Source organism: Neomonachus schauinslandi, chromosome 8 (genome assembly GCF_002201575.2).
Source record: "Neomonachus schauinslandi chromosome 8, ASM220157v2, whole genome shotgun sequence".
Classification (NCBI taxonomy): domain Eukaryota; kingdom Metazoa; phylum Chordata; class Mammalia; order Carnivora; family Phocidae; genus Neomonachus; species Neomonachus schauinslandi.
Window position 1 is genome coordinate 2,877,966 of NC_058410.1, and position 27,797 is coordinate 2,905,762.

A 27,797-nucleotide genomic window follows, 5' to 3' on the forward strand; every position below is an offset into this window, starting at 1 on the left:
TCTTTTAAAAGATTGTTTTGGCAATGTGAGGTCTTTTGTGGTTCCACACAAATTTTAGGATTATTTGTTCTATTCTGTGAAGTCCCAGATTTTCTTCATAGTATGGCAACATATTGAACATAGGGGCAAGATAAGAGGATCTGGCTGTCGGGGCGCCTGGGTGGCTCAGTTGGTTGAATGGTGGACTCTTTGGTTTTGGCTCAGGTCATGATCTCAGGGTCCTGGGCTTAAGTCCTGCACCGGGCTCTGCACTCAGTGCCGAATCTGCTAAAGTTTCTCTCTCCCTCTCCCTCTGCCCCTCTCTGTCCCCCGTGCACATGCATGCTCCCTCTCTCTCTCTCTCACTCAAATAATAAATCAATCTTAAAAAAAAAAAAAAAAAAGGTATCTGGCTGTCTCTCATCTAACCCAGAAGAGACTCCCAGAATGTAAACAATAGCACTCTTCTAGCCAAAGCCTTTGTTGTTATTTTGGAAAACATAATTCAGTTCCATTAAAAATGTTACTTCTGTTCATGGGACTTTTATTGTTTATTTTTAATGTTTGTATTATTTGTAAGTGAATTATTAAATAGCTATTATAAAAATTTCTCCCGTAGAACCCATATAAACAATGTAGGTTGCTGCCCTCAATGACTTCTAAAGTGCCAAAGAGCCCTAAGACCAAACAGTTTGGGCACTGCTGCTCTGGGTCATGTTGATTTGGTCTGTCTGTTGATGCTGACCGAGCAGGGTCCCAAAGTGCTGGAGAAAACTCTGGTCATCCTTCTCGTCCCAAACTACAACGCTGTTTTGCAGAGCCAAGCTGGGCATGCCACAGTTCCTCAGCATGGAAGCCCAGAGTCTGCTGAGAGCCCTCTTCAAACGGAACCCGTGCAACCGACTAGGTAAGAGCCGCACGCACCCCGCAGACCGCAGGGGCTGCCTGCACACCCCGCTCCACTCTTGTCTGGCTACACGTTTGTCCAAGTTCACTGAAAGCGAAGGTCCTGAAACAGGGGTGCAAATATTCTCCCGTGTCCCTGCGATAAGGTTCTCCAAAACACAGTCGCTGGCCAAGTCTTGTAAGCTGTTTTCTGAAAGTCGGTGTTTACACACAAAATGGTAACACTTTTTCCTACTCATTTCACTTCCCTTTTAGAACCCCATAAACTAAGGACAGAAGAGCTGAAAGCTGCTTCTTATTTAATCCCTCTTAAATTAATAAATCTCAACATATATTAATATCAAGATTTACATGAATGTTAACTAAGTACTAATCCATTTTCAGAACAATTCTTTACAAAGGGTTTCCCCTAGTTGCTTTTCAGTGGTGCTTCTACAAATGAGTTGTCGTGTAGACCTCCCACAGGTCACATAGCTGCTGAATCGTCCTTGTCCACTCGCGGGTTTTCATCCCTCATTGTCACGGGCACTGGCGTACGTGCCCAGCGTAGGGACGCGAGGTCGGTGACGAGGTGGCTCCATCAGGGCGGCAGGTGCCCCACACAGCACGGGCTGCATGGGGAGCTGGAGAACAATGAAACAAGGCGCCATGTTTCTGCCCACGCGGTGGCAAACACCACATAGCCAAACGGAAGGTGCGGGCCCTCCTATTCCCCGCCGTCGTTGCCGTCAAGACAGCAGGTGGTGCAACATTTTAACACTTTGGCAAAACCCGTCAATATTTTAAACTGTACACAATCCTCTACCAAGAAATTTTACTTCTAGAAGTCTATCCAGCATGTAAGTTACATGTATAAAAAATGCTTGCTGGTAATCTTTCTGTTTAGCAAAGGCCTGGAATCTCCCCCTCTCTCAAATAAATAAGTAAATAAAGGATCTAGCTAGTCGCATAGATGAGTTGCTACAGAGTCTAAATGCATCCCATGGTGGAACCTGTACCCATTTTATACCAGAGCAGGTGTCTGCAAGGGGATGTGGGGAGAGCCCCATGGGTCCAGCTCCCGACACCCACCTCACATAGGCCCCGGGATGGTATCTGTTAAAATGACTGTTGTCGGGCGCCGGGTGGCTCAGTTGGTTAAGTGACTGCCTTCAGCCCAGGTCATGATCCTGGAGTCCCGGGATCGAGTCCCGCATCGGGCTCCCTGCTCGGCAGGGAGTCTGCTTCTCCCTCTGACCCTCCCCCCTCTCATGTGCTCTCTGTCTCTCTCATTCTCTCTGTCTCAAATAAATAAATAAAATCTTTAAAAAAAAAAAAATGACTGTTGTCAAATGACACTGATTAAAACCAGTCAGTGTGATAACTGCCCCAAACAGAGCCCCAGAGGCCGGGCCCTAAAGGCAGGGACTGCTCACTCTAGCTAGAGGCCTCCCTGGACGGCAGCTCTGGTCACTGGGCTGCCAAGCCACCAGGGGCCAGTGGGACGGCAGGGAGCCTTGAGGTCCAGGATGGGGTGCACAGCGGTCTCCACAGTGGGTTTTGCACCATGCTGACATGCAGGGGCTGATGTGGCATATGTGGGTTTGGTTCGAGATCTGGAGGAACGTCGAGAGCTAAACAGAAGTTCCTCCACCTTGTTGTTACTGGGCACCTCAGCAAAGTCCCAGATGGGACCTAAAGACACCAGCCAAGAGTCATCATGGGCCCTCCTTGTCCTGGCTCTGACCGAGGCAAGGCCAGGGCCCCGATTCTGAGGGACACGGCTCCTGCAGGTGCCTGCATCATGCCCTTTCCTTGGGGACTCCCCTTGCAGGGTCCCCAGCCGCATGTGCCTCCACAAACAGCAGCTCAGGAGAGCCAGAGAAGCCCGTCCTCTCTCCACATTGACGGTCTCCCTGTATCCGCCCCAGGGCCCCACCTGCAAGGCCCTCCTCTCACTGTGGAGCCACCCTGTCCTGTGGGTGGGGATCTCGCGGACAGCGGGAGAACTTGGCCCCAGGAACACAGACGGGGAACAAAGGGCCTGCGTCTGCCCCTCCCTCCTGGAATTGCTGTGTTGTTGCACTTTTATCAGATCCCGTGTAGCCTGGCCTGGGGGCCTCCCCGAAAGAGCAGACCCTCCCCTTCATCGCTGTGCTTTCTGGGGAGGAGGTGGGCAGCACTTCTTAATGAGAGCGCATTTTAAGGCACAGAACCAAACAGTAAATGTGTCCCTCAGTTCAGTTCTAAAAGCCACGCAAAGATCATAATTGTTTGCCTATTTCTGAGCTGGCTCCCCTGATCATGAATTAATTATCTATCATTAATGTCTCCGTCCGTGTGGGACTAACACCAAAATAATCCCTCCCTGTCCAGGGCCAGCCTGCGGTGCAGCTTGGCCAGTCTTAACCCACAGAGATTTGCTCGTGAGAGGGGTATATCCCAAAGAATTACTTTTAGTTGCAAAGTACAGAACACTTAAGTAACTTAAAATTATTTAACACAATTTAATTTTTCAAACTGCAGTTTATTTTTCTTGCAGTAACAAGTCACATGGCAGTAGAGGGTTGTAAGCATTGACTCAGCAGCCGAACCATAGTTATCAAAAGCCCAGATCTGCTTATCTTTTTAGTTTACCATCCTTAGTTCATTGCCTTTTCGTCCTCATGAGTGGGGCCTTTTGATCACAAAGTGGCTGCCACAGCTCCAGGCATCACATTCAGTTGAAAGGAGGAAATGGATGGGGACAGCTGCATCTGTCTCTCTTATCAAGAAGGCAAAGCTTTCCCAAAACCCTGGGACTTCCCTGTACTTCTTGCTGACTAGAAACTGTCGCATGGCATGTCTAACTAAAAGGAAGGTGGGAAAACAAGGATTGGGATACAAGGAATAGGAGATTGGGAATGGTTGTCTTATTAGCCAGCCTCCAGGGTCGGCTGCAGAGGTCTTCAGTAGAGGATGAGCCGACTTGAGGGAGGTTTGGTGCCTGGCCTGCCTTCCTCCAGTGCCTCCAACCCTATTTCTCAGCCCTCTCGGCAGATCTTAAGGACCCCTTAGTTAGGAAGGAGAGGGACTGTATAGTATGTAATCTAGAAATAATAATACACGCCCGCATGGGGTTCCGCAGTGCTTTCTAGGCTCTGGCTCTGGCGACAGAGCGGAGCAGAACCATGGTCCTCGCTCTCGTGGGGCCTTCAGGGCCGCCAGAGAGATCAGCATCAGCCAAGGAAGTGGCAAACCGAGAAAGAGAGAGGTACATGGCAGAGCTCGTCGGAAGGGGGAGAGGTTTGCTGGAACGTGGACAACGGCAAGTGTGAGCCAGGAGAAGGGGAGCTCGTGAGGAGCCCCAGGTGGAGGGGCACTGGGCAGAGGGGGCCGCATCCGTCCAGCACTTACTTGCTGAGTGACCTCGAGCAGATGTATGCACCTCTCTGAGCCGGTTTCGCTCTCTGTGAACTGAGGGTGAGGGCCGTGCCTACTTCATAGTGTGGTTAGAAAGACCTAAAGAGCTAGAACCGTGTCTGACACACAGGACGCAAGTCCATGAGAAGGCAGAGATAATGGGTGCACCCAGATCCGTGATGGGGGCTCGCATCTAGACCTCCTGGTCACGCTGCTTCCTACTCATCGGAATGTTTTTGTTCTCTGCCACGTGGTTGTGGGACGGAGTGGATAAAAGTCGTCTATGCGCAAGTCCTGGTAAACTGCAACTCCAGTAGAAATGGAACAAACTGTGGTTTTATGGGATGCATTTCAGTTGATGTTGTTAAACCTTGTCCTGAGATCATTGCAAAAAAGAAAGAGTGTGACCTGTTTCTGGAGAGCCCGGCATTCCTTGGCAGGAAAGCATTCAGGGGACCTGCCGGGTCCCAAATTCAGCCGGAAGGAGGGCAGGGCCTCTCCAACCATGGAGAAGAGGAACTCCAGCCCTGTCACCCTCAAAGGGCTCCTTCCACCGTGTTTCCCCAGTAACCTTGCCCACGGCTGAAACTTTTCTTTCGACGCCGAGTCTGTGGTGTGAAGATCTGCCCAGTCTCTGCCTTGTCATTCTTGGGTGCCAGCAGAAAATCTGGGCACGTTGTGAACTGTGCATGCGTGAGCACGCGTGAGGCGTGGGCGCCTCCTCTCCCAGGACGCTTCCCTCTGGGACGAGCCCCGTCGGCCACCCGTCCACGCCCGTGGGAGCCTGGCTGTGAGTCCGACCTCCCCGCAGGGAACCAGACTCAGAACAGAGAAATGAAGACATTGGACACATCCATTCACTGAAACACACACCAGAGAAGAAGCAATTCCGACTCGTCTCCTGCAGGAGCTGAGGAAGTCACTCTCCTTTCAAATATCCTTGCATTTGCTGGAGAGGATTTGTCACCGTGCACCGGATGAATGTGACCAGGGGAGGGGCCATGTTTGTTCTTCCTCTGTTCTGGAAAAAGGAAATAATTTCCTATATAACCTATTCCTTTGTCTTCGAATTTAATGTCACCAAAAATCATAGTTCTCGAACGCAAAATATCATTTTCTTATTTAGTTTAAGTCGTTGATGAGCGAGAAAGATGGGATTATCTCATTAAGTGTATAGATGATCATCTTGGGAGAGACTGGCCCAGTGGAGCCCCCAGCAGGCGTGGACGTCGGCCCATCAGTGGCCGAAGACTGCCCTTCAGCTAATCTCTAAAGGGAATCATCATGCACCTCTCCAGGAGCTACTGGCTATCCCTTGGAAGTCCTCACAACAGAAGATTTCCAGGCTCAGCATAAGGAAGAAACTATATTTGGGATTATTAGTGACACGACTTTCCCCAGGGAGGCAACTGAATCTACTTGCCCAAAAATCTTTTGCCGTAAGGAGGAAGATCACGTTGAGTAGATGAATCTTGATCTGCACAGGCAGCTGGATTGGAAGGCTGGGTCCTCCCCTCCGTTCTGTTTGCTGTGAGCCTTAGCCCTAAAATAGCCCCTGGGCCATTCAGGGGGCTCAGAAGGCCTCGCCCCAATGCCTATTGTCACACGGATTTGTATCATGACCAGGTCACCTTCAAATCAGCCAGAACCTCTGTCTCTGGAGTCCTGTCCTCTTGAAGAGCCCCCGGCCCTCCAGCTGACCCCAGGCACCCAACCCCTGGAGGCCGGGCCGACGTTGGTGCTGGGAAACAGCAAACCGCTTCCACGTCCCCCTGCTCCCCTCCCGGCGCCTCCCCTCCCACCGAGTCCCCTCGGAGGCCAAGGCCCAGCACCAGCCCTGCAGCCCCGCTGCCCAGCTGCCTCTTTCCCTCCCTCGGAAGGACATTAATGCAAGAATTTCGGAGGGACGCAGTTCAATCCATGGCACCCTCCAAGGGTGTGTGCACAGAAGCGGACAGCTGGAGGGAAGAGCAGAGATGCCGTTGGTTGACCTCTTACCCTTTGCAGATGAAGAAGCCGAGGCCCCTCCCCCACACGACTTGCACAGGCCCCCGGCCTCCAGGTCTAAAGCTGGCCCTTCTGCCTCAGCGTCCCCTGAATGTCCTCACCCCAGAGTCTCAATCTCGCCCACCCACTGACTATAGGTGCTTGCTGCTTGGTAAACGTGCTGTGAACACCTGAGTAGGTGCCAGTGACCCGGGTGCATGGCGAGGCGGCCTCCAAGGGGGCGTCCCGTCCACGGCTTCTGCCCTGCGGCCTCCAGGCTAATGGTAGAAGGCTGCAGGGGCGGAGTGAGCAGAGCTGGTAGTCCTGGAGGGAGGGGTGGAGAGGGAGGAGGGTGGAAGCTGGGGGCGTGGGGGCAGCTAGGTAGACCGGATGGGAGGGGAGGAAGGGGGAGGAGCAGGTTGTTTTCTGCGCGGGGAGCAGTGAGCTCGAGAGTCTTGGAGTGAACTTCGTGTCCATTTTGACTGTGACGACGCGCAGATGCACGGCAGCTGAGGACTCTGACCTGAATGAGGGGTCACACACGTATTGATTGTGCGATGTGATATGCGCAGTGATAGAACCCCGGGCAAAATGCATCGGTGGCCCCCAAACAGCTGCTGTCGTCAGGAGGGGGCCAGGGGCAAAGTCGCAGGAGTCCTGCCCGTGGGGGGGTTGAGCGGGGACTGCCAGGGCATGCCACGCAGGCTCCCTCTGAAGGGTGCAGCTGACCAGGGACGGTCTCACCGTGAACTAGAGAAGCCCCTCGGGGCTGGTGTCGCTGGTGAGTTGGTCCACAGAGGCGTCCGGGGAGATGGAGGTGGGGGTCGGGCATGTTCCGGGAGGGAGGCCTTGGTAGACCGGTCCCTGCGCTCGGCCTCCATGTCCTCATCTCTGCCCCAGAGGTGCCCTCCAGGTGGGACACTTGTCATTCTGAAAGATTCGAAAGTCCAGGAAGTCAAGGACAAGAGCGAGAGGCAGGGGCTCCGTTCCAGCCCGCACGCTGCAGCCTGGCACTGGGGCCAAGGTGGCGCCCCCTCCCCGCCCACCCCCCCCAGCCCCCGGGGAGGTCGGGGCCGAGCAGTGCAGAACCTCGGATGCGCGTCCAGGCTCAGGGAGGTCATCAGACGGTGGTAGCCGTTCTTGTGAATGGGTGTGTCGGGCAGGGCCCTACAAAGGCGCTGTTTTGAGTAAACCCCTCTCCAGACAGAAGTCTGGCTTCCTTTCCAGACGTTGCCGCAGAATGGAAGATGAGGATGGAAGTACGAAACCCACTCTCTGGGCTGTTTTCAACGCTGACGGCTCTCTAGCTCATCCCTCGGGAGCATCTGTGTCTTCCTATAGGAACTTCCAGGAGATCCTCGGACTCCTAGGGGCCATGTGGCGGAGTTGAGAGAGGAATGAGCTGTGCTGATCCGTGTGAAACAGCACAGCAGTGTAGACCGCGTCAGATCCAGTCCCCGAGCACACCTGTTGGCTACAGCCCCGCCCACTAGCAGAGGATTTCTGTGTTTCCTGTTTCTGTTCTACTCTCCACCGCTGGTCTCCACAAGACATGCTTCACCGGCTCTGTCTCCGATGGCCCATCCCAGGTCCCATCAGCAGCAGGCCAACCTTGGACGGCATGGTCAAGACCAAGCTCGCTGGTCTGCTCAAACCAGTGTCCTCTGAGCCACAGCCAAGCTTTAAACACTGAGCAAATGAAATTTCAAAGGGACAGCAAATACTTCAAAACTATGAAAAAACAACATGTAGATAATGTGTAAGTGATGAAGAGGTAAGAAGCAGACGTGTTCGCATCCCCGACAGGATGGCCCGGAAATTACAAGTGTACCAGTCGGGCGGAGCTCGAGGATGCAAGGACAGTAACCGAAAGTGAGCTTGTTCTGAACGTGCACCAAGAATTTGCCGTGAGGGGCGCCTGGCCGGCTCAGTCAGGGGAGAGTGCGACTCTCGATCTCGGGACTGTGAGTTCAAGCCCCACATTGGGGGGTAGAGGTTATTTAAAAAAAATAAAATTTAAAATTAAAAAAAAAAGAATTTGAGGTGGACACTGTGTGGCTCAAAAACAAAGAGTAAATACTTCAGAGGCATCTCAGAAGGCCCAGGGATTAAACATTCCCAACGCTACCTGTGGAAATGAAGAAACAATGAAAATATTTGGGGCAGATACCAAAACCTTTTGAGAGTAATCTACTGAGAACGTAGAAGCCCAGTGACGATTGGCCCCACAGTGAAGGAGGTCGCCTTGTTAAGCCTGTGGAGCAGGGGGCTGAATGTCATCCGTGCCGTAGAGCAAATCCCCCGTGCATGCGGAGGGCGCGCTCACAACAGTGCGTGGACATAAGCAAGTCCGCCTGGATGCGAGATGACACCCTCAACCAACGTGTGGAAGTCTGACACGCGGGTCCCCACAAACACACTCAGTGATATTCCCATCTGCAGATGGACCACAGGTGACGACATGTTCACACCACAGGAAGTATGAGCTCTTGAATCTACCGCTCCATTGAACTTTTTTTAACTCATCTTTACCTGGTGTTAGAGGACCAAGCCTTATCACCAAGCCTGATAAGAGACAAGTATCATTCTTCTGTTCCAGACCTTTCTGTCTGTAAACACTTGCCTCTGTGATCCGGATGAATCACAGCCCTGCACTTGGCACAGAAGGGGAGACTTCCATGGCATCGGGTCAGATCCGACAGCAGCCAGCTGTGATTCAGGATCTGCACAAGCACTCCCTGACCCTCCTAGCCTAGGGCTCTGCCCAACTGGCACTGTGTTCAGTTGACATAAGAAGGGGTCATCAATACAAAACAACCGCTTCCCTCGTTTCAGGAGAGGATAAGACTATAGAATCCAAAACAATGACCTTGTGTGCCCTAGGAAGGAGGGCGTAGGCCTTAAAGAACTGTGTGCAGAAATTTGCCTCCTGTTCCATGTTTTTCTCCTTTTGGAACACCTATAATTTTTGAGTAATAACTGAAGTGTTAATTCACTGTCGACTAAGTTTGCTGAGTCCTCAAAGCACAGACATGGTACAAAATCTCACTGCGGTGGAAGAAAGAAAGTGCAGATAAGAATGTGCTGATTAAGTATCCAAGAAAACCAAGCATGTACCAGCACAGAATTTGGAGTCACACCAAAACCGGTATTTCCTTTGTGTCTCACTTGGTTTGAATTGCTGCAGACCATGTATTTGCAAATGATGAATGAGGATGAAATGGAATGGGTACAAAATGCAGTGTAGATTCTTCAAGGAGATTTAGCCGGTGAGTCACTCAGCAGGTGCGTGCTACCTCGGGCTCTGACGTGTGTGCTGACGCTCCCACCCCTGACCGACCCACGGTGCTTCTGGAAGCACGGCAGCCCTCACCAAAGAAGAGCCGGGAAGCAGTACAGATCGGGGGGTTTTAATCCTCAGAACCAGGAGGGTTTTCCATCCAGAGCTCCGGTCTTCACAAGGAGGCCGGCGCACGGGTGGGTTGAAGGGCGGTCAGTGCTGGGAGTCAGACTGCTGATTTGTTCCCCACGGTTTTTGACAGCAGCAGTTTGGGGGCCTGTCATGGGCTGCAGGCTGCTGGGATCAGATCTCGGAACGGGGGCCAGACTCGGAACTCCAGAGGGGTCCTCAGCCGGAGGTCCTTGAAGGACAGAACCCGTTTCTCTCTACTCATACCAACACTTCTGGCACCAGATGCGTGCGTTTTCCACACCAACAAATTCTTCACTTCCCAGGAGACACCAGCTTGGTGTCCTACAATTCACCTTCGTTCTGGCACTAACCACCTAGCATTGGCCCAGACCCGGGCTCAGTCCCGCTGCCCAGGGTACCACCTGTGATTCCGACCAACCAGCTGTAAATCCGGAGTTTCCAAGACCCCTTCTTTGGGTCTGATAATATGCTAAAACAGCTCACAGAACTCAAGAAACCATTTTACTTCCTATTACCAGTTTGTTACGATGGATATTTTAAAGGATACTGATGACGAGGTGCATAGGGTGAGGTCTGAAGGGGTCCCCTTGGAATTTGGGATACATCACCCTCCCAGCACATGGATGCATTTTTGTTCATCAGCCCGGAAACTCTCCAAACCCTGCTGTACAGGGCGTTTATGAAGGTCCCACTCCTTAGGCATGCTCCATTAAATCACTCCAGCCCTCTCCCCTCCCTGGAGGTCGGAGGTGGGGCTGAACTGTACCACCCTCTGTCCCATGGGTGGTTCCCACATCAGCGCAAAGACCAGGGAACGTTGGTGAGGGGATGAGGACGTGAAACCATCCAGCCACGTCCAGGAGGGCTGCATCTCCTGGAGCCCCAGCACCCTATACGGAGGGCGCCACCTGACTTCTCAGGCCCCGACAGTGCAGCTGGGTGGGCGGTGCCTCCGTGACCACAGCAGCAGGGGGCGGCTTCCCCGTCCTCCACACCTTCCTGCTCCTGGTCCCTCCCATCGCAGCCGGCAGCCCCCAGCACCCACCTTCCTGGGGTGCAGGCTGAACAAGGAGCAGCAGGAGCTGAACAGGGAGCAGGGCTGGGGCTGTGGAGCCCGGGGTGCAGAACCGAGAAGTCTGTGTCTCACAAACCACGTGGCACGGAACCCCCATCCCCAGACTTGGGACAGGAGCTGGCTGGACACGGCCCTAGCCCACATGGCCCACCTCCCCTTCCCACGCCCCCGTGCCCCCAGCCCCGTCCCTGGCCCACCGAAGCTCCTCTTCTCCCTTCCCATCCTGGAGAAAACCCAGAGCTCTTAGGACCTGGGGTTTTGGTTCCTCTGAATTAATAGACTTATTTTTAGAGCAGCGTTAAGTTTACAGAAAAGTTGAATGGAACGTACAGCAAGTTCCCTTGGACTCCCCCGCCCCATCTCCCCAGACAGTTTCCCCTAACCCCAAACTGATGTCAGTGCCGTTCGTTTGGTGTAACGGATAGACCAGCGTTGGCAGCGTCCGCGTCAGGCCTCACACGCTGCCTGTGCACCTCCAGCAAAGGTAGCATGACATCACCTCGGCAGGCAAAACAGTTTCCCTGCCCCGAATCCTCTGTGCTCTGCAGATTCGGCCCTGCCCCGCTCCCCAGGCCTCGGGATTTAATGTAAGCAGCAAAGTAAAGAGAGAGGCCGGGCAGAATGAACAAACCCAGCAGAACTATTTATAAGCAGTCTCCAGGGTCCCCGGCATCGGCAGGTGTGGACGCCAGTCTCTCTCTGGGTCCCGTCCTGCCGGAAGCTACCTCTCCAGTATCTGGCTGTCTTCCCCTTCCCTGTGAACCCAGAGCCGCCTAAGAAGGCACTCCTGCAGCCTGCTCTCCCACTCCTTCTGCACTTTCTCACCCTTCTGGGAGGCCAGCCTGAGCATCAAAAGTGCAGCCAGGGTGGGGCTGGTGGCTCAGTTGGTAGAGCATGTGACTCTTGATCTTGGGGTTGTGAATTCAAGTCCCATATTGGGCATGGTGCCTACTTAGATAGATAGATGGATAGATGGATGAATGGATGGATGGATGGATGGATGAATGGATGGATGGATAGATGAATGGAAGGATGGATGGATAGATGGATGGATGGATGGATGGATAGATGAATGGAAGGATGGATGGAAGGATGGATGGATAGATGGATGGATGGATGGATGGAAGGATGGATGGATAGATGGATGGATGGATGGATGGATGGATGGATGGATGGATAGGTGGATGGGTGGGTGGGTGGATGGATGGATGGATGATGGATAGATGGATAGATGGATGGATGGAGGATGGATGGATGGATAGGTGGATGGGGGGATGGGTGGATGGATGGATGGATGGATAGATGAATGGAAGGATGGATACATGGGCACATGCAGCCGGGCTGTGATGGGCCTCCAGCTTCCCCCTCTAGGTTTCCAGGCACCCCCCCCCCACACCTGCAGCAGGAAGCTTCCAGCCTACCCCACCCCTGCCTCTGGCCCTGTCACAGGCCTGCAGGGCTGAATGTGGCTTCTGTGGGCTGTGAGGCAGGTGAGCAGGGGCCCCTTCCCGCAGGAAGAAGGCATCTGGAGCTGCTCAGGCATCCCCCAGCCCCTCGCACTGCTATGCCAGAAACTCTCAGAGGTAATGAAACTAGGGGTTTGTCCTGATGCTTGTGTGTGTTTTGCCCCCGGGACAGGTGCTGGCATCGACGGAGTGGAGGAGATCAAGCGGCATCCTTTCTTTGTGACCATAGACTGGAATGTAAGTCGCACAGCATGGGGCCCACAGCACATGGGTGACAGGGAGGTGAGGTGGAGGGCTCACCAGCTTGGTACAGACCAGAGGGGAATGTGGCCCTGTCCCCTGGAGGGGTGCCCTCTCTCAGGAGCCTTCTGGACAGGCTGCCATTTTACAGGCACAGACCAGGGACCACCTTCCTGCAGCACCAAGCCTGAGAGCCCTTTAACACTTGGCCCTTTAGAGGCAGGTTCCGATGACCCTGCAGCCACTCCCACCGCTGAGGACAGAGCAGGGATCTCCTTCTGCTCAGCAAGAGGCTGCAGAAGCCCCTCAGGTCTCCAGGCCCCTGTGGGTCTCCAGGCTGCAGGGTCGCTGGGCCGCTGGGTCTCTGGGTCTCTGGGCCCCTGTGGGTCTCCAGGCCTCAGGGTCGCTGGGCCGCTGGGTCTCTGGGTCTCTGGGCCCCTGTGGGTCTCCAGGCCGCAGGGTCGCTGGGCCGCTGGGTCTCTGGGTCTCTGGGCCCCTGTGGGTCTCCAGGCCTCAGGGTCGCTGGGCCGCTGGGTCTCTGGGTCTCTGGGCCCCTGTGGGTCTCCAGGCCGCAGGGTCGCTGGGCCGCTGGGTCTCTGGGTCTCTGGGTCTCTGGGCCCCTGTGGGTCTCCAGGCCGCAGGGTCGCTGGGCCGCTGGGTCTCTGGGTCTCTGGGTCTCTGGGCCCCTGTGGGTCTCCAGGCCGCAGGGTCGCTGGGCCGCTGGGTCTCTGGGTCTCTGGGCCCCTGTGGGTCTCCAGGCCGCAGGGTCGCTGGGCCTCTGGGTCTCTGGGTCTCTGGGTCTCTGGGCCCCTGTGGGTCTCCAGGCCGCAGGGTCGCTGGGCTGCTGGGCCACCTGGTCTCTGGGTCTCCAGGCCCCTGAGGGTCCCCACACTGCCAGCCCAGGCTGTGCAGGTCTCTTCTGTGTTGAAGGGCTGCGTCTCGTACTCTGTGCTGCTCTCCCAGCCTCTGGTTTCGGGCTCAGGCCCACCCAGCTGCCACTCTCGTAGAGTCATTAAAGAAAACAAACATCCAGACTGTTAGGAGCAGTTATTGGTGACACTCGTTAGTGACGTAAGGAAGACCTCCATGGCGAAGAGTTCGGGGACCACGGTGACAGGGTCTGCGGTCAGCGGAGAGGTGGGGCTCAACTCTGAGCAGCTGGGGCAGTGGGATTAATGGCGGGGAGGGGGGTTGTGGATGGAAAAAGGCTGGGAAGAAACAGGGGTGAGGGGCTCTGGCTGAAGTGACCTCACAGGACTTCTGCTGGACGCAGGCCTGGGGTCCAGACATCACCTGGTGCGGGGAGGGCCCATCACATGTCGAGCTCGGGCCCCGTTCTCCAGGCTGACACCACGCTGCTGCTTGGAGCTGGACGCTGGCTGAGGGGCTCCCAAATCTCATTCGGACCCGCCGCTCGGAGCCGCCTCCCGCCCGTCAGCGTGGGAAGCGGCCGCGCTGGGCTTCGTGTGCCAGGAGGACGTCCCTGCTCAGATGTCAGTGTCTTCCGGCCCTTTCCCAGGGTGCACACAGCAGGCACATTTGGGGGCTCCGTTCCCTGAGCTGACAAATTAACCTCGAGAGACTCTAACAGAAGATAGGTATATATTACATTAACGTCCTCTCTAGGACCGAGGCTGTTAGTGGTGTTTGCCTTGCTCCCTGTCTTCGTCCAGTCACCTCCCCGGGTTCTAGCAGCGGGGGCACCATGGCAGCCCGCCCCTGGCCCCCAGGGTTATGACCTCTGACAAGGTGCTGACACGAATGCTGGATGGAACCAGCTGTTCCTGGAGCTTCTGACCTTACTCCTCCTCTCTCCTCCTCTTCTGAAAGTCGACCCACTGGGAGAGCACCAGCTTCCTTAAAACCGCTTCTGTAGTTCTGATTATGCAGCTTTTACGGGGTTAGGATTCTTTTCAACACTGAGACTACAGAGAAGCATGTGAGATGCTGGCACCCCTGTGACCTCCCCCCCAGGTGCCCCTGTGACCTCCCCCCCAGGTGCCCCTGTGACCTCCCCGCCAGGTGTCCCTGTGACCTCTCCGCCAGGTGCACCTATGACCTCTCCACCAGGTGCACCTGTGACCTCCCCGCCAGGTGTCCCTGTGACCTCTCCGCCAGGTGCACCTGTGACCTCTCCGCCAGGTGCACCTGTGACCTCCCCGCCAGGTGTCCCTGTGACCTTCCGCCAGGTGCACCGGTGACCTCCCGCCAGGTGCACAAGCCTGGTTAAAGGACCAGGTCAACATCAGCTTGCGTTCAGGAAAGTGGACGGTGGAAGCAAAGTGCTTGCCCGTGAAATCTCTTTTTCCTTAGCTTCCTGGAATGTAGACTTATAAGGAGCTCAGTCATTCTCAACTCACAGATGGGCACCTGGAGATCTTTCTCAGTCGATTTTTTCTGGTTCCATCCAGCACGGAAGCTCGGCTGTGCCTGTGGTGATGAGGCCTCAGGCCAGCCGGCTGCGTCCTCCCCTGGAGGGCCAGCACGGCGCTGCGGGCAGGAACCTCAGAAGCTGACCCCTGGGGGCACGGGCCTGGTGCCCCAACGGGCACTCTGCCGCGGGTCATCCCCTCCCGCCCACAGACATCGGGGTAGGGCCGCACACCCCCTTCTGTTATCACTCGCTGTCCCATGTGTCCAGCCATGCTGTTGAACACGTTTCAGGCGCTTCCAGGACACGGACACAGAGCAGTGGCCGTGATGCCCCGGGCTTTACAACCTGGTCGGGGGAGTGAGGCAGGAATCGAAGGCTGCGCACTAGGTCACAGAGAGAAAGCAGCAGCACCGCGAAGAGAGCCGCTCAGGGGAGGGGTGGGGCATCGGAGCCGAGCCCCTCACCTGCCCCTCCCGCCCCCACGCTCGCCTCTCCACGCACCTATCTGCCCAGCACATCAGCCCTCCTGTCCCCGAGTGCCCCTGTGACTCAGTTATGTCCTCCTCCTTATGGCTTTTCTGAAAAGCCAGCTCCTCGCTAATGTCTGTCCCAACCCTTCCAAACCGCAGCTCCTCGCCCAGCGCCCTGACTCCCCTGACCTTGTTCCATCCCCGGCTCCTCGTCACCGTCCAGTGTCCTGCATCACATCCCTTATTCATGGTGCTGATTAGGAGTCTCCGTCCCCTGCTACTGGAATGGAAGCCCCAAGAGGTCAGGAGTCACTGTCAATGTTGGGTAGAGACGTCCCCCGGGCCTCTGAGACAGCCAGGCTCAGAGGAGGCCCCTGACAAACAGTGAATGAGCGAGGGAGCGAGGGAGTGAACAGGACAGGCTCTCAGGGCAGGAACCCACTTCTCTCCTTCTCTCTCCGGGGTACCACAGCCCCTGCCGCCGGCAGAGATGAGAAAACAGGAGAACGGGATGGCTGGGGCCGGAGATGGGGACGGACCCTGTGACATGGGAGATCCTCGGGCTGCAGCTGGGAGGAAAGGGGAGGCCTGGCCTCACGGCTCCGGGTACCACTCAACACAGTGGCTTGGCTCGAAGGATCTGCTTGCAAGTTGCTGCAGACAGATGCTTCTCTCAGCCAAGAAGGGTCGCCCCCCGAAGAAGTGGGCATGTGGAGGAAAAGCCAAGACAGCTTTGTGAAACGCTTGGAATTTTCACAGCACGATGATGACCTTGAACACTATGCAGGTTGGGCTAACGTGCGTCTTGGAAAGCCCAGGTCTGCAGGAGCTCTGAGCAGAAGCCCAGCTTCTTTCTGCCACCCGGTGAGAGTCCAGCGGGGAGACCAGCCCCAGTGTGCATGGCTCGTCCCGTCTCTGCATTTAAGGGCCAGGTTCCTGCCAGGGCAAACACGGTCACTGGATGTCTGCACCAAGAAGGTGGCGTGCTGTATTATTTCAAAGTAATCAGACTAAAATTGAGGTTGGGAAGTTTCTTTTATTGCTTTTAGCATTTAATTCCATTTTGTTTCTGAGAGAGGCCCTTCAGATTCATGGGGACCAAGCGTATGTACTGTCACTTCTGTATTTGCCCGAGGATGACGAGGCAGGGACAGAGGGATGGAAGGACCTCATTCCATCCCAAGCCCTGAATGAAAACAGCCAGGGAGTGGTTAAGGGAGAGGAGCTCGGAGTCACCACTTTTGTGCAAATTCACTTATTTCATAAATAGTACTTGGCGCTTGTCCGTGTCCAGGAGAGCAAGCTGGCTGTCCATGCTATGGCAACGGAACACACAGCTGTCCTCAGGTTGCTCAACGGCTGCACAAAATGTCTTGTCCAGCCACAGAAGAGGTGTGCGGCGTGGGTGTCCCGTCAGAGACCCGACACAGGCAGGAGCTGATAGGTGAGGCGACATACTCCTAGCAAAGCTCTCCTTGGGACCACAGCCTTCTCTCAGCTGCTGCAGGCCTTCCCTAGAACCAGACGAGTGACCCCCATCTCCACCCTCCCTACCCACCCGTGAGCTGCAGTCAGTCTTGGCCCCCACTCACACACCGAGCAAACAGCAGGCCCACGCTTGAGAAAGCAGACATGAAATGCGAGGCACTGACCGGCATCCAGTGCGTAATGTTACCAACCCCCTGTCCGGATGCGTCCATTCTGTTTCAGCAGCTTAGATAAGAAAACCACAGCACAGTAGCATTTGCAAAAACTATGAATACCGGAAGGCATTCCCTCTGCCGTCTGATGCTCAGAACGACCACACGAAGCCATTTCCCTGACCCATTTGATTTCTGACTGGGCGCGAACCCAGTGCCTGCCTGCCTCGGGATCCACCCTGGAAAACAGAAGGATATTTATTTCACTTTCTGCTTCCCTCTGTGACCCAAAACTGCCAGGAGAAATTTTCAGGTGACCTGCTGGAGCGGAATGAGTCCATCACAGCGCATGTGGGGTCACTGGCCCCATCCGTCCTGCTCTGCCATTAACTTGTCTGCAAAGTCGAGCGAATAAACGTCCGCTGAGGAGCGGTTCTTCCTGAAAGCTGCTCTGTCTCACGAGCCCAATGAAAAATTACAGTTACAGCCCCGAGGCCTTGGGAGAGGGTCACGGGGAGTCCCGCACATACGCCACGTTTACTCTGCCCCGTCGCTGCACGAGAGTTCATCACCACAGGCCACGGGAACCCCCCACGCCCCGAGGAAGACCTCCCGCCCAGCCTGGTGCCCCTCGCCCTGGGACCGACACCTGCTGACCCAGGCTGGGACCTTCACTGTACCCGTTCAGGGCCCATTATCGCGACGACTTTTATTAATGCTAGGAGCTTGTGCTTGAGTTGTTCTTTTTACATTTCTGAACCCTTCCAAGGGTACCCTCAGTGGTTACTCGGTGCTGTGGGAGGGACGCCCGGGGAAACCAAGGCACAGGACAGTGATAAAAGAGCCCAGGGTCCGTGGGTGAACGGGCGGCATGTGCCAGAGCCCCCCCCTTGCCTGTCGTGTGTACCAGCAGCAGCAGAGGGAAGTCTTGCCCACAAGACTGTGCAGAGTGGATTTTAGGGGTTCGGTTCCCAGGAGCGGTTGGCTGCTGGCCAGGATCTCAGCGTCTGTGTCAGCGGGTGAGGGAGCTCCTCCCACTGCCCAGTGGAAAGATTTCTCAGTTTATTCCCACGTTGAATACAGCAGCAGAACTTCTCCTTTCAAGGGGCCCAAAAGACTCTCCGTTCAGTGAATAACCGCTCCTCGGCTCTGCAGTGTTGTAAATCCAGATACTTTGGCTGGAACGGCTTTCAGCGGCAGTAACCTGTATAGACCGAGTCCTGTTGCGTGGACCACGACCCATCAGATGCCCCGGGTGCACTGGGGACATTTGAATTCTCCCTGTTACCCCTGCCAGCCTGGCATCACTCCACGTTATTTCTGCGTTGCTATTTCAGGAATAATCTATAGCTGTGCCATTTCCTAATTGGAGGATGTTAATTTTGAGATGCCTAGAGCCAAAGCTGCCTGCAGAAAGCAGATGTTAGGTCCGTGACCCCGAGCTAGAAGCAGCTTCCTATTGCATTACCCAGTCACCATTCTCAGAGTACCCCCTGGTTCTCCCCTTCGTCGTTGGAAGGTCGTTGAGGTATAAATAGCCCTGGCGCACCTGCTCAGAACCTCCGAGCGCATCCTGGCCTGATGTGTAATCTGTTCCCATGTGGCCACGACTTGTGTCGTCCTAAGATCCTGGGACAAGTGAGGTGATTTAAAGTGCTGCCTGGTGAATTTGATCATGAGACCCCATTCTCTTTCCATCAGTGTGGGATGGATTGTTCTAGAGCCTCAGAGAGGGGAATCTAGGTCAGAATTATAATGCATCTCATCAAGCTCAAAACCTACAAGAAACGCTGCCGCCAGTCGTTCTTGATTTAACCCTGTGTACGGCAGTTTACATTATAAAATGGGAAGCAAGATTACTTTTTCCCTAAAACCTCAAACCCACTCCTAGGTTTGGACACAGGGAAAGAAAGCAGGTGTAATAATAACACATTCCAAAAGTTTACCCAGTAACAGGAAGGAACTGACCAACTTTAAGACTGCATAAGGGAGCCATCCAGAGCGTGGAGGGCACCAGCGTGCCGTATGCAGCCCTTTGCTACCTGCTGGGAACCAGGATGAAACCACAGCATCCCCAGGGACTGGGAGGGTGGTGTTCCGGAGCCGCCCTTGCCCAGGCTGTGCTCATAGGCAGATCGAGACCAGGGACCGGTGTTCTGAGGACGGAGGGGCCTGTGAGGGAACTCGCCGGCCCGCAAGCCCTTGTTGGGCTCTCCCACGCTCTCCCTCCAGTCAGTTAGGATCTCCTTATTGAGGCACAGGCTTCCAGAGGAGGTTTGAAAGGACAAGGAAAAGCAGGCGTGCACGTGCACAATGCCCAGTGAAGCTGGGGTTTTCATGCGCCCTAAGCGTGCTGTATGGTGGCTGGGTTCTGTGACCGGTCCGGGGGGCATGCACCGGGCTGGGAATGCAGTGGGAAAGAGGGAATTGGGACTCCGCACCCGGCCAACAAGCATGAGCGTCCTGGGGCGGGGGAAGCCAGGACGTACCACATCCTCATTTGCTCCCCGAGTTATCGCTAAGTTCTTGAGTTGAAGGGGGCAGTAGGCTCCACCCAGATGAAGCCGCACGGCTGCTGGGCGGCAGATGCCATTCTGATGCGTTCCTTCTCCTTACGGGTAAAGACGTGGAAAGTGGGAAGCTATGTCTCCCCAGGAGGTCAGCCTCCCGGCCTGCACCGCTGTGCTTCTCTCGGGGTGAGGAAGGGAGAAGTCTGGGGAAAGCACGTGACCCCGGGAGTCAGCTTGGTCAGAGGAGGTGCCTGTGTTTTCTTGGGCTGCTTGGATTTTCAAAGCCTTGATATCCTCCTCCGTGGGGAGGGAGGGGTAGAGGGATGGCAGGACAAGGAGCGGACGTGGGCAGGTTTCTGCAGGGAGGGAAAGGGGGCTCGGGAAGTCACCTTGACCTCCCCGCCCTGCTTCTTATCAAAGCTGGTGTACAGTTATATGGGTGGTGGTCGGACGGGAAGTGAGGCTCCTGGGGTGTCCCGAGCACGGCAGAACGGTGAGCGGCGTCACGGCCTCTACCCACCTCGTGTCCACACACGCACCCAGTCGTCACCGCCCACGCCTCCAGGTGCTGCTCCGTGTTCCATCGTGGACCAAAACCGCTTCGGTTGAGAAGCCCGGGGTTAGGGAATGTTTTATCTGCAGCTGTAAGGCTGGGGGCAGGTCCTGGCCTCCTGTTCCCAGGGGTCCTGTGTTGGTGGAGCTGGGGTGAGAAGAGAGCGGAAATGTATGACCTTCAGCTCCAGGTGCAAACGCCTCGCCTCTCATTTGGATTAAGTGACAGCCAGCGCTGTGTGCATGTAAATAAACGTTCATAAAGCAGGAGCCGTGGCTCTGTGGTAGAGATCTCCGCCCTACCCACTCCCTCTCCTCCCCCACCACTCCCTCCCTACCCCATCCCCCCAGGTAGCAAGAGAACACATGCCTGCCCAGGGAGAGGATGTGAGTTTTCCTTGAGCAGGACAGATACTGATTTAATAATGCAGCTCAAATACCACTGGAGCATCACTGGTGCGAGCAGAAAGGGTCTGAGCCCCGCAGGGCTGCGCCTCGGCCATCGGTCTTGGTAACAACTAGTATCTTAATCAGGGTGCACAGCTCGCTTGTCCTTATTCGATTTCCTCTGACAAGTGCATACATCAGGGAAGTTTATTCCTACCCCAGAGTGTGTCACCGCGGAAAGTAGCATCTTTCTATTTCTGGAAAGAGCTTATGGAGTAAATCAATTCCTAATGAAATCGATTCACCCTGGGCAAGAAATGAGCAGATAATTGAGGGTAGACGTTTTCTTCTGGCGGCTCCCAGGTGCTCACCCCGAGCTCCGTCCTGTGCACGCCTGTGGCTCGTTAAACCAGGGGGGCCCGGCGGTCACCAGCCCGGACACAGCCGTTGTTCTGTCTGTCACTCCTGCCAGTTTTCCATGGCTGCCTTGGCTTCTAGAAGGGTGTGCTCCCAGCAGGGATCAGAGCATCGTGCCCTCCTGCCGCTGCTGGACCTTCCCTCACCACGAGCCCTGCTCTAACAGGAAGCGTCAGGATGCCCAGATCCTCCCCCGCCGGCCCTCGCTCACTCCTGACCTTGCACAACTCACCCAACCTGTCTTAGCCTGGGTTTCCTCGTCTGTAAAGTCAGGGTGATAAAATCTGCTTTGCGGTGTTATGGAGAGATTTAGAGCAGATTGGACAGGTGTCACTGAGTCCGTTTTCTGAGCCATCAGGGTCCCTGGCTCTAGACCCACTGAGCAGAAGCACCAAGAAGGGGCCTAAGGGTCCCCTCTGATCAGGCAGAACTGGGAAAACTCGTGCTAAATGGTTGCCAGACCCCCCTCCTGGTGTCCTAGCCCTGCTGCCCATGCCCATGCAAGGCTCTCGGCATGCTCGCCAGCGCTGCGACTTCCGTGCCCAGGGCACGCCAACCAACCCAGGACTGTGACGTTCTGAAGTCCACCCCGTGGCTGCCCCACAGCTTCGGCCAGAAGTGGCACCCGGAGGCCCCCGCGCCTCTCCATCACCTCCCCCACTGGCCCCAGCTTCCCCCTCCTGCCCACACCCCCTTCTTCCCCATCTGCGGCTTTACCCAGCTGGTTCCCAGGCCTGCTTCCAAACTGTCTTGTTCCTGAAGTTGACTCTCCCCAAAACAATACACTGTTGCCTTGCCTAAGAGCATTGAAAGCAACATCAACAGGTTGGAAGGCATTTTCAAGAAGGCCAGCGTCAGAGGGAAGCCGTGAGGGACGTGGAGTTTCTGTGCATCAAAGGTCAGGCCCATGACCTAAGTTCAGGGCCACCAGATGTGGCCGTTCTGGAGAAGTGCTGATTCTCCCCCTGGACTCGGCTGTTCTCACGGGCTCATCCACGTGCACAAACGCGTGTAAAGGAACACAAAAGCATGACTCCGCCCACTTGAGCAGAGGGCTCTGGACCCCCACATCTGGGGGTACCAGAGTAGGTGCCCAAGGGGAGTGCTTCAGCCCCCGGTCACAGGCTCTGGGGGGTGTGTGAGGAAGGACCTGGTTCGTTCTAGCTGGGGGCTTTCCCGGTGTCCCCCAGGCGCGGGCCCCCCACGGTGGCCAGGGCGGGGAGGAGGGCGCCAAGCAGCAGGGGCTCTTCCCTGCCGTTCCCCGGGGGGGAGGGGAGGGCTGGTAAGACACGGCTGTCCTGTCAGATTTTACCTGAAAAAAAATAAAAAAAAAAAATTCTGCCCCCAAAAAGGGTTTAAAACCTCACATTGCCCTCAATGAAGAATACTTAGCATGTGTCCAGACCCTCATACCTTCAATTATGGCTTTTATATCAAATATCTTCTATAATCTCAACACATAAGAGACACTGTTTTCGGTGCATTCATACATACCTCAGAGTATACGGGGTGCCGGGCGCAGGTGCAGACCAGGGGGTGTGTGCGGAGCCTGTCTCCCCTCCCCCGCAGCCAGCCCTGCTGCTCCGCATCGTCCTCCCGGGTGCTCTGTGGCCCCTCCTCAGCGTCCTGTCTTGCTCTCCCCGCAGAAGCTGTACAGGAAGGAGATCAAGCCGCCCTTCAAACCAGCGGTGGGCAGGCCCGAGGACACCTTCCACTTTGACCCCGAGTTCACAGCACGGACACCCACAGGTGTGCACCGGCCGTGAGTGCAAGCGAACCCAGAGTCTGTCCCACTGCAGGTCCTCCTCCTCCCCGCCCGTTAGGGAGGGCGACATAGCCAGGGGGTCTCAGGTCCGAGAATGCCTCCGTGGAGGGTACCGGTCGGTTCTGTTTGACTTTCTCGTTCTCTCTGCTCCGCCTTTAAGGTTTAAGCGAGAGAACCAATTCTCAGTCCTCCTCCGGTAACATCTGGTTTGGAATCATGCAGGGGTTCTGTGGATCCCCCTCTCCTGCTGCCTCGTGCTCTGAGCTGCGATCCGGGGACCACTTCTTTCAGGCACGCACAAGCAGGGAGCCTCAAGACAATGGAAGTCTCTCCCGTAGTTAGAGGGTCTGGGGGAAGTCTCTCCCGTAGTTAGAGGGTCTGGGGGAAGAGGTGGGCTGTGGGCGATGTCTGGGTCAGTGTGAACTATAGAGCTTATTCGTGCAAATGGCAAACACCTGTTGGAAATGCTCTCTCAGCTACTGGAAGTCAGCACAGCCGACGACACGTACTTTCATGAAGATCGACAGTCACTCTCAAGGTCTATCAGACTCGGGACTGGCCAGCTCCCTCTAAAAGTTACCATTTTGTGACACTGATGAGTTAATATTAATTTTTTGGCGGTATGGGAATTGTCTTGGTCTGCTCAGGCTGCCATGACAAACGACCAGCCTGGGCACCTCAATCAACAGATATTATTTCAGTTCCTGGTGAGGGCTCTCTTCCTGGCTGGCACACGGCTTCCCACGGTCTTATTCTGTGGTCGAGGAGGAAGAGCGAGATCCCTGCTGTCTCACCCTCTTCTTATATGGACACCAACACCACTGGATCAGGTCTCATGACCTCATTTAACCTTCACGACTTCCCGAAAGACCCCATCTCCAAAGACAGTCACATGGAGAGCTAGAGCTTTAAACTACAAATTTTGGGGGACCACGGTCAGTCCAGTCCATACAGTAGAGTATGTTATATAATGGTGTTATGTGAAAAAAAAAGGGGGGGGAAGAAATCTCCTGTCTATGGGGGTTCTTACTACTTTTGAATCTGAAATTTCCTATGATTTTTAAGGATAATCGTGAAACAAATAGGTGGTCAAATACAAAGCACTATGTGAAGAAACTTGGAAGAGAGAATCTACTTTGTTCCCTTTGAGTTAGGCTGTGGGTGCTGGGAAAAAAATCTCCACCGTGCTAGACTAGAGAAGCTTAATTAAAACCCAGAAGTCTCCGCTGGGTAGTTTTTAGAATCTGAAAAGATAGGTGGCATAAATAGAATTTAACATGCTTGAGAATCATCTGGGAGATGCTGATTTTCGGCACAGTACTTAAAAAGCAGACACATGAGTTGGATAAAAGAAAATTTAAAACTTTGATGATCCCATGACTAGTTTCTGACTAGTATGTTTGAGGGGTTTTTAAATCTTGGACGGGCACCTCTCACCAGTCAGCGCGCTCCAGTGGGCAGCTGATTTGTGCGCGTCCAGGGGATAGAAACCAGCTTTAGTGTTGGCTTGAGTTAAAAAAAAAAAAGACCATAACACACCGCAAGGCATTCCCACTCTGCATCCAGAAATCTCACATATAGGATATGGATTATCCACTGTTTCAGAATCCCCTTGCTATAACTGCCCTTTAACAGAACCATGCACTGAGCTCGTGTGCTTAGAAAATTCTACCTTTGTTAATATATAAATGTAGAGAGAATGATTTTTCTGTGTCCTTAGCACTTCAGTTACTACCCAGCACAAAAGCAAACTGTATGGTGTCATAAATTAAGCAAAAGTGATTGGAGAATTCAAACGAGGAAGCCCCTCCTGGAAGGTTGAGTTAATCGTCTCGTTGTTACCTGCAGACTCACCTGGCGTCCCCCCCAGTGCCAATGCGCATCATTTGTTCAGAGGATTCAGTTTTGTGGCCTCAAGTCTGGTCCAGGAGCCCTTGCAGCAAGATCTGCACAAAGCCACGGTTCACCCCATCGTGCAGGTAATCCCGTACCGCCAGGCTGCTCGCCCCCGGCAGGTGTGCCCAGGGAGGCGCGAGCACCCTTGACACACGTGGACTGAGAGCAGCCTGGGTCCTGGGGTGCTGATGCGGGGGGCACCAACTCTGTTCCCAGCCTCCTGGGTGTTACTGAGTCTCATGGTGATCTGAGCCGTGCCTCTCACCCCTGCTCCACATTCATCCTCACGAAGGGAAGAGTTCTGCCCAGAATGTCCCCGGGGTGTGTCTGTGGCTGGAGCCCCCACAGGGGTCAGACAGGGGCGTCCTCACTGGGTGGATCGAGTCGGTAGCCCAAGAGAATAGTTTGGTTTGTAGGTGCCATTTTTCTGTTGTGAAATATATTGTTTGGGAAATCAATTCAGATGACATTTTTAGGAGTTGTCCACCTGATGAGTGTAACCAGATGCAGAGAATTCTAAGAAGGAATTGTGATTACATTCTAAGGACAAAGTCAGGGGAAATGAGGTGGCATTAGATTTCCGTATTTCTTTCTCCTGGGCCTTTTGGGAACCCACAGTGTGTCTAACGGGGACACTTGGTGTGACGGTGTACACTGTATACTCTACGGTATATGATTGGGGGCTTTCTATCTGTGCTCTCAGTGCATAGGGTGGAGGCTCGTGCATACGGGCAGATGGGGCTGTGGCTGGGACATCATGGGGTGTGAGTTCCAGTTAGATGCGGACACCAGACACCGCTCTGGCCTCAAGCATCTGAACCACACACCCCCTATCTGCGGGGCCTTCTGCTCTCCCCCCTCCAGATGCTCAGACTCTGTGTAGCATGGTCTAAAAATTAAGCTCATCCCCCCAAAGTTAGGATTTAGATCTGGAATCATTGCCGACCAGCAGCATGACCTTCATGATCCATCATCTCCTGACCTCGGCGACCTCAAGGGCACCGTCCGGGACCTCCCTTGCTGCCCACGTCCTGTGTGCCTGTGGTGCCTTTGTCCGAGTGATCTCTGACAGCTGTCTCTGCCCCGGTCTCTGTCCACAGCAGTTACACGGGAATAACATACACTTCACCGATGGCTATGAGATCAAGGAGGACATCGGGGTGGGCTCCTACTCTGTGTGCAAGCGATGTGTGCATAAAGCTACTGAGGCAGAGTATGCCGTGAAGGTAAGACCACGCACGTGCGTGCGGGCTCCTCGTGCCCTGACCCGGCGGGCCTGGCTGAGCCGGCCCGCCTCCTCCCCGTGCGCCGTCCCACAAGCTCTAATACGACGGAGTTCAGTTTGCTTTGACACCAGGTCACCCGTTCAACAATTATTTTGCAGATCATGAATATTTTGAGTTTTATCCAACACATAAGTACTGACCACCTTTAGTAGCTTTATGTACAGTATGCCCTGAAATAAAAGTTTGGGAGCTCAGTGTTCTGGAAAATACAGCTGGGGGACAGGCACAGTGTTGTTTGAGCGGGCCGGGGGGGTGGGGAGAGGAAGAAGCTACCGTCACCGAGAATTAAATCAAAGAAATGAATAGAGGCATAAACTGGTAATACCTGTGTAAACTTAATCAGAGCGCTGGTAGTTTTACTCGAAACCATCAAGAAAAGTCAACAGTAAGAATTATCTAGAATTATCTAGAATCCAATCTCTACATAATACCTTTAGCTTCTGTAATTGTTGCTAGGTTTGATATTTGATCTGGAAATCCCAAACACCAGTTTCTTGAATTTTCTTGTTGGTGAAATGTGGACTAAATCTGAAGCTGCGGGCCAAAAGCATAACCTGATGTATGTAAAAAGCATAAACTGTGCATTCTCTCCACAAGACAGCCAGAGATGCTCTAACTCCACCACTTCCCCGCCGAACTGACCTCGGGACTCTGGAGAAGCCGGGCGTCAGCGCGGCCAGACCCAGACATGTCTATGCCTCCTGGCACCGCACCTGCCCATCACCGAACATCCGGGGAAGTGTGGAACTGTCCAGCAGCAGCGTAAAAGGAGCGCTTCCTTCCATCGTGATTTTCCTAAGCTGGGAAGAAATTATTCGAAGAGATGCCTGTGGGGGATGACCCCGTTCCTTCGTGGGTCACCCATGCCCCATGCTGTTTGCACTAAGAAAATGTTCAACTCTGTCAAAAGAAGACACCAGCCCAAAAAAACTAGGCCCTGTGGTCCAGTTTGGGTTGCATATTGATGGCTCGTTGACAAATGTATCCTGAAGTCCTCAAGCAAGAAAGAATGTTTGAAATACAGAGTTGCACAGACTCTCGGCGCGCGGCCTGCCCGGAGTCTGCAGCACCGTACCCGGAGCCGAAGGAAGGGGTGTGGTACGCTTCCCGGAGCGGTGGGTCCAGGGACACAAGCGCCGCTGTCTGGCCCCGGGGTCCGACAGCAGATGTGGCCCGGGCCCCGGAACACAGGTGGTGTCGCTGGCAGTGACCGCTGCAGAAGGGGCGTGTGGGGCTCCATGCGTTTCTAAGACTTGGGTTGATGAGGACTTTCGTGTTTCCTCCTCCCTGGGAGCGTTAAGAGGATGCCCCATGTGCCATGTGGATGCTGCGCCGGTGGGCAGGTGCGCCCGACGCAGGGTGTGCACCTGCACTCTGCCCCCTGGACGAGAGGATTGCACGCGGGCCTCAGAGCGCAGGGCACGCGTGCGTGGGCTTCGGAGAATTTTTTCTGCCTGTGTCCTTTCTCACAGAATTCCTTCAGCTGTGTATTGGGTGTCCAGCAGCAATCCTAGAAACAATCGCTGCTTCCAGTGAGCACGAAGAAACGCGTCTATTGTTCGGCTGGCTCAGTGACCACGATGCCCTTCTCGAAAACAGCCTGCCTCTGTGAGGCCGGTCAGCTGCGTTTTGTGCCTCCAAAAATAAATCTCCCACTGACAGAGGCAGTCGTGTGTTTCCCGGTGCTGTCCCCATGGCCAGCCCTCTTATAAAAACACGATCTGAATCCAGCTTTGTTCCATGGCTTTACCTCGGTCCCTGCACCTCCCGCTGGGGCCACGCTGCACTGGGGGCTTCTGGGGCATCTCAGCCCAGGGCCCAGGAGCCAGACTCATGGCCGCAGCTCGGTGCAGCAGAAAGAAACAGGGTCTTCCTGTTCTTTTTTTCCAAGCCTTGAAGTTCCCTGGACAAAGTGAGCTGGTGGACCTTGCAGGATTTGCCCCATCCTCACTGAGACCACAGTGGGTCCTAATTCATTGTCTGGAGGGTGTGTAAATTCACCCAGCGCGGGGGGCAGGGGGCAGCTGTGGCCCT

At 54.7% G+C, this 27,797-nt stretch overlaps 1 protein-coding gene across 2 annotated transcripts in view; it reads left to right on the top strand.

Moving 5' to 3' along the window:
• The window catches only part of RPS6KA2 (ribosomal protein S6 kinase A2), a 155,509-nt gene that overhangs the window by 106,974 nt on the left and 20,738 nt on the right, over nucleotides 1-27,797 (top strand). Inside the window, exons 10-14 of one of the 2 annotated variants that reach the window (XM_044917246.1) lie at nucleotides 798-886; nucleotides 12,399-12,463; nucleotides 22,463-22,565; nucleotides 24,430-24,560; nucleotides 25,578-25,703. In XM_044917246.1, the coding sequence (XP_044773181.1) occupies nucleotides 798-886; nucleotides 12,399-12,463; nucleotides 22,463-22,565; nucleotides 24,430-24,560; nucleotides 25,578-25,703 (514 nt within the window). The remainder of the gene's footprint in view (nucleotides 1-797; nucleotides 887-12,398; nucleotides 12,464-22,462; nucleotides 22,566-24,429; nucleotides 24,561-25,577; nucleotides 25,704-27,797) is intronic. The other variant, XM_044917247.1, reaches the window with a different exon arrangement.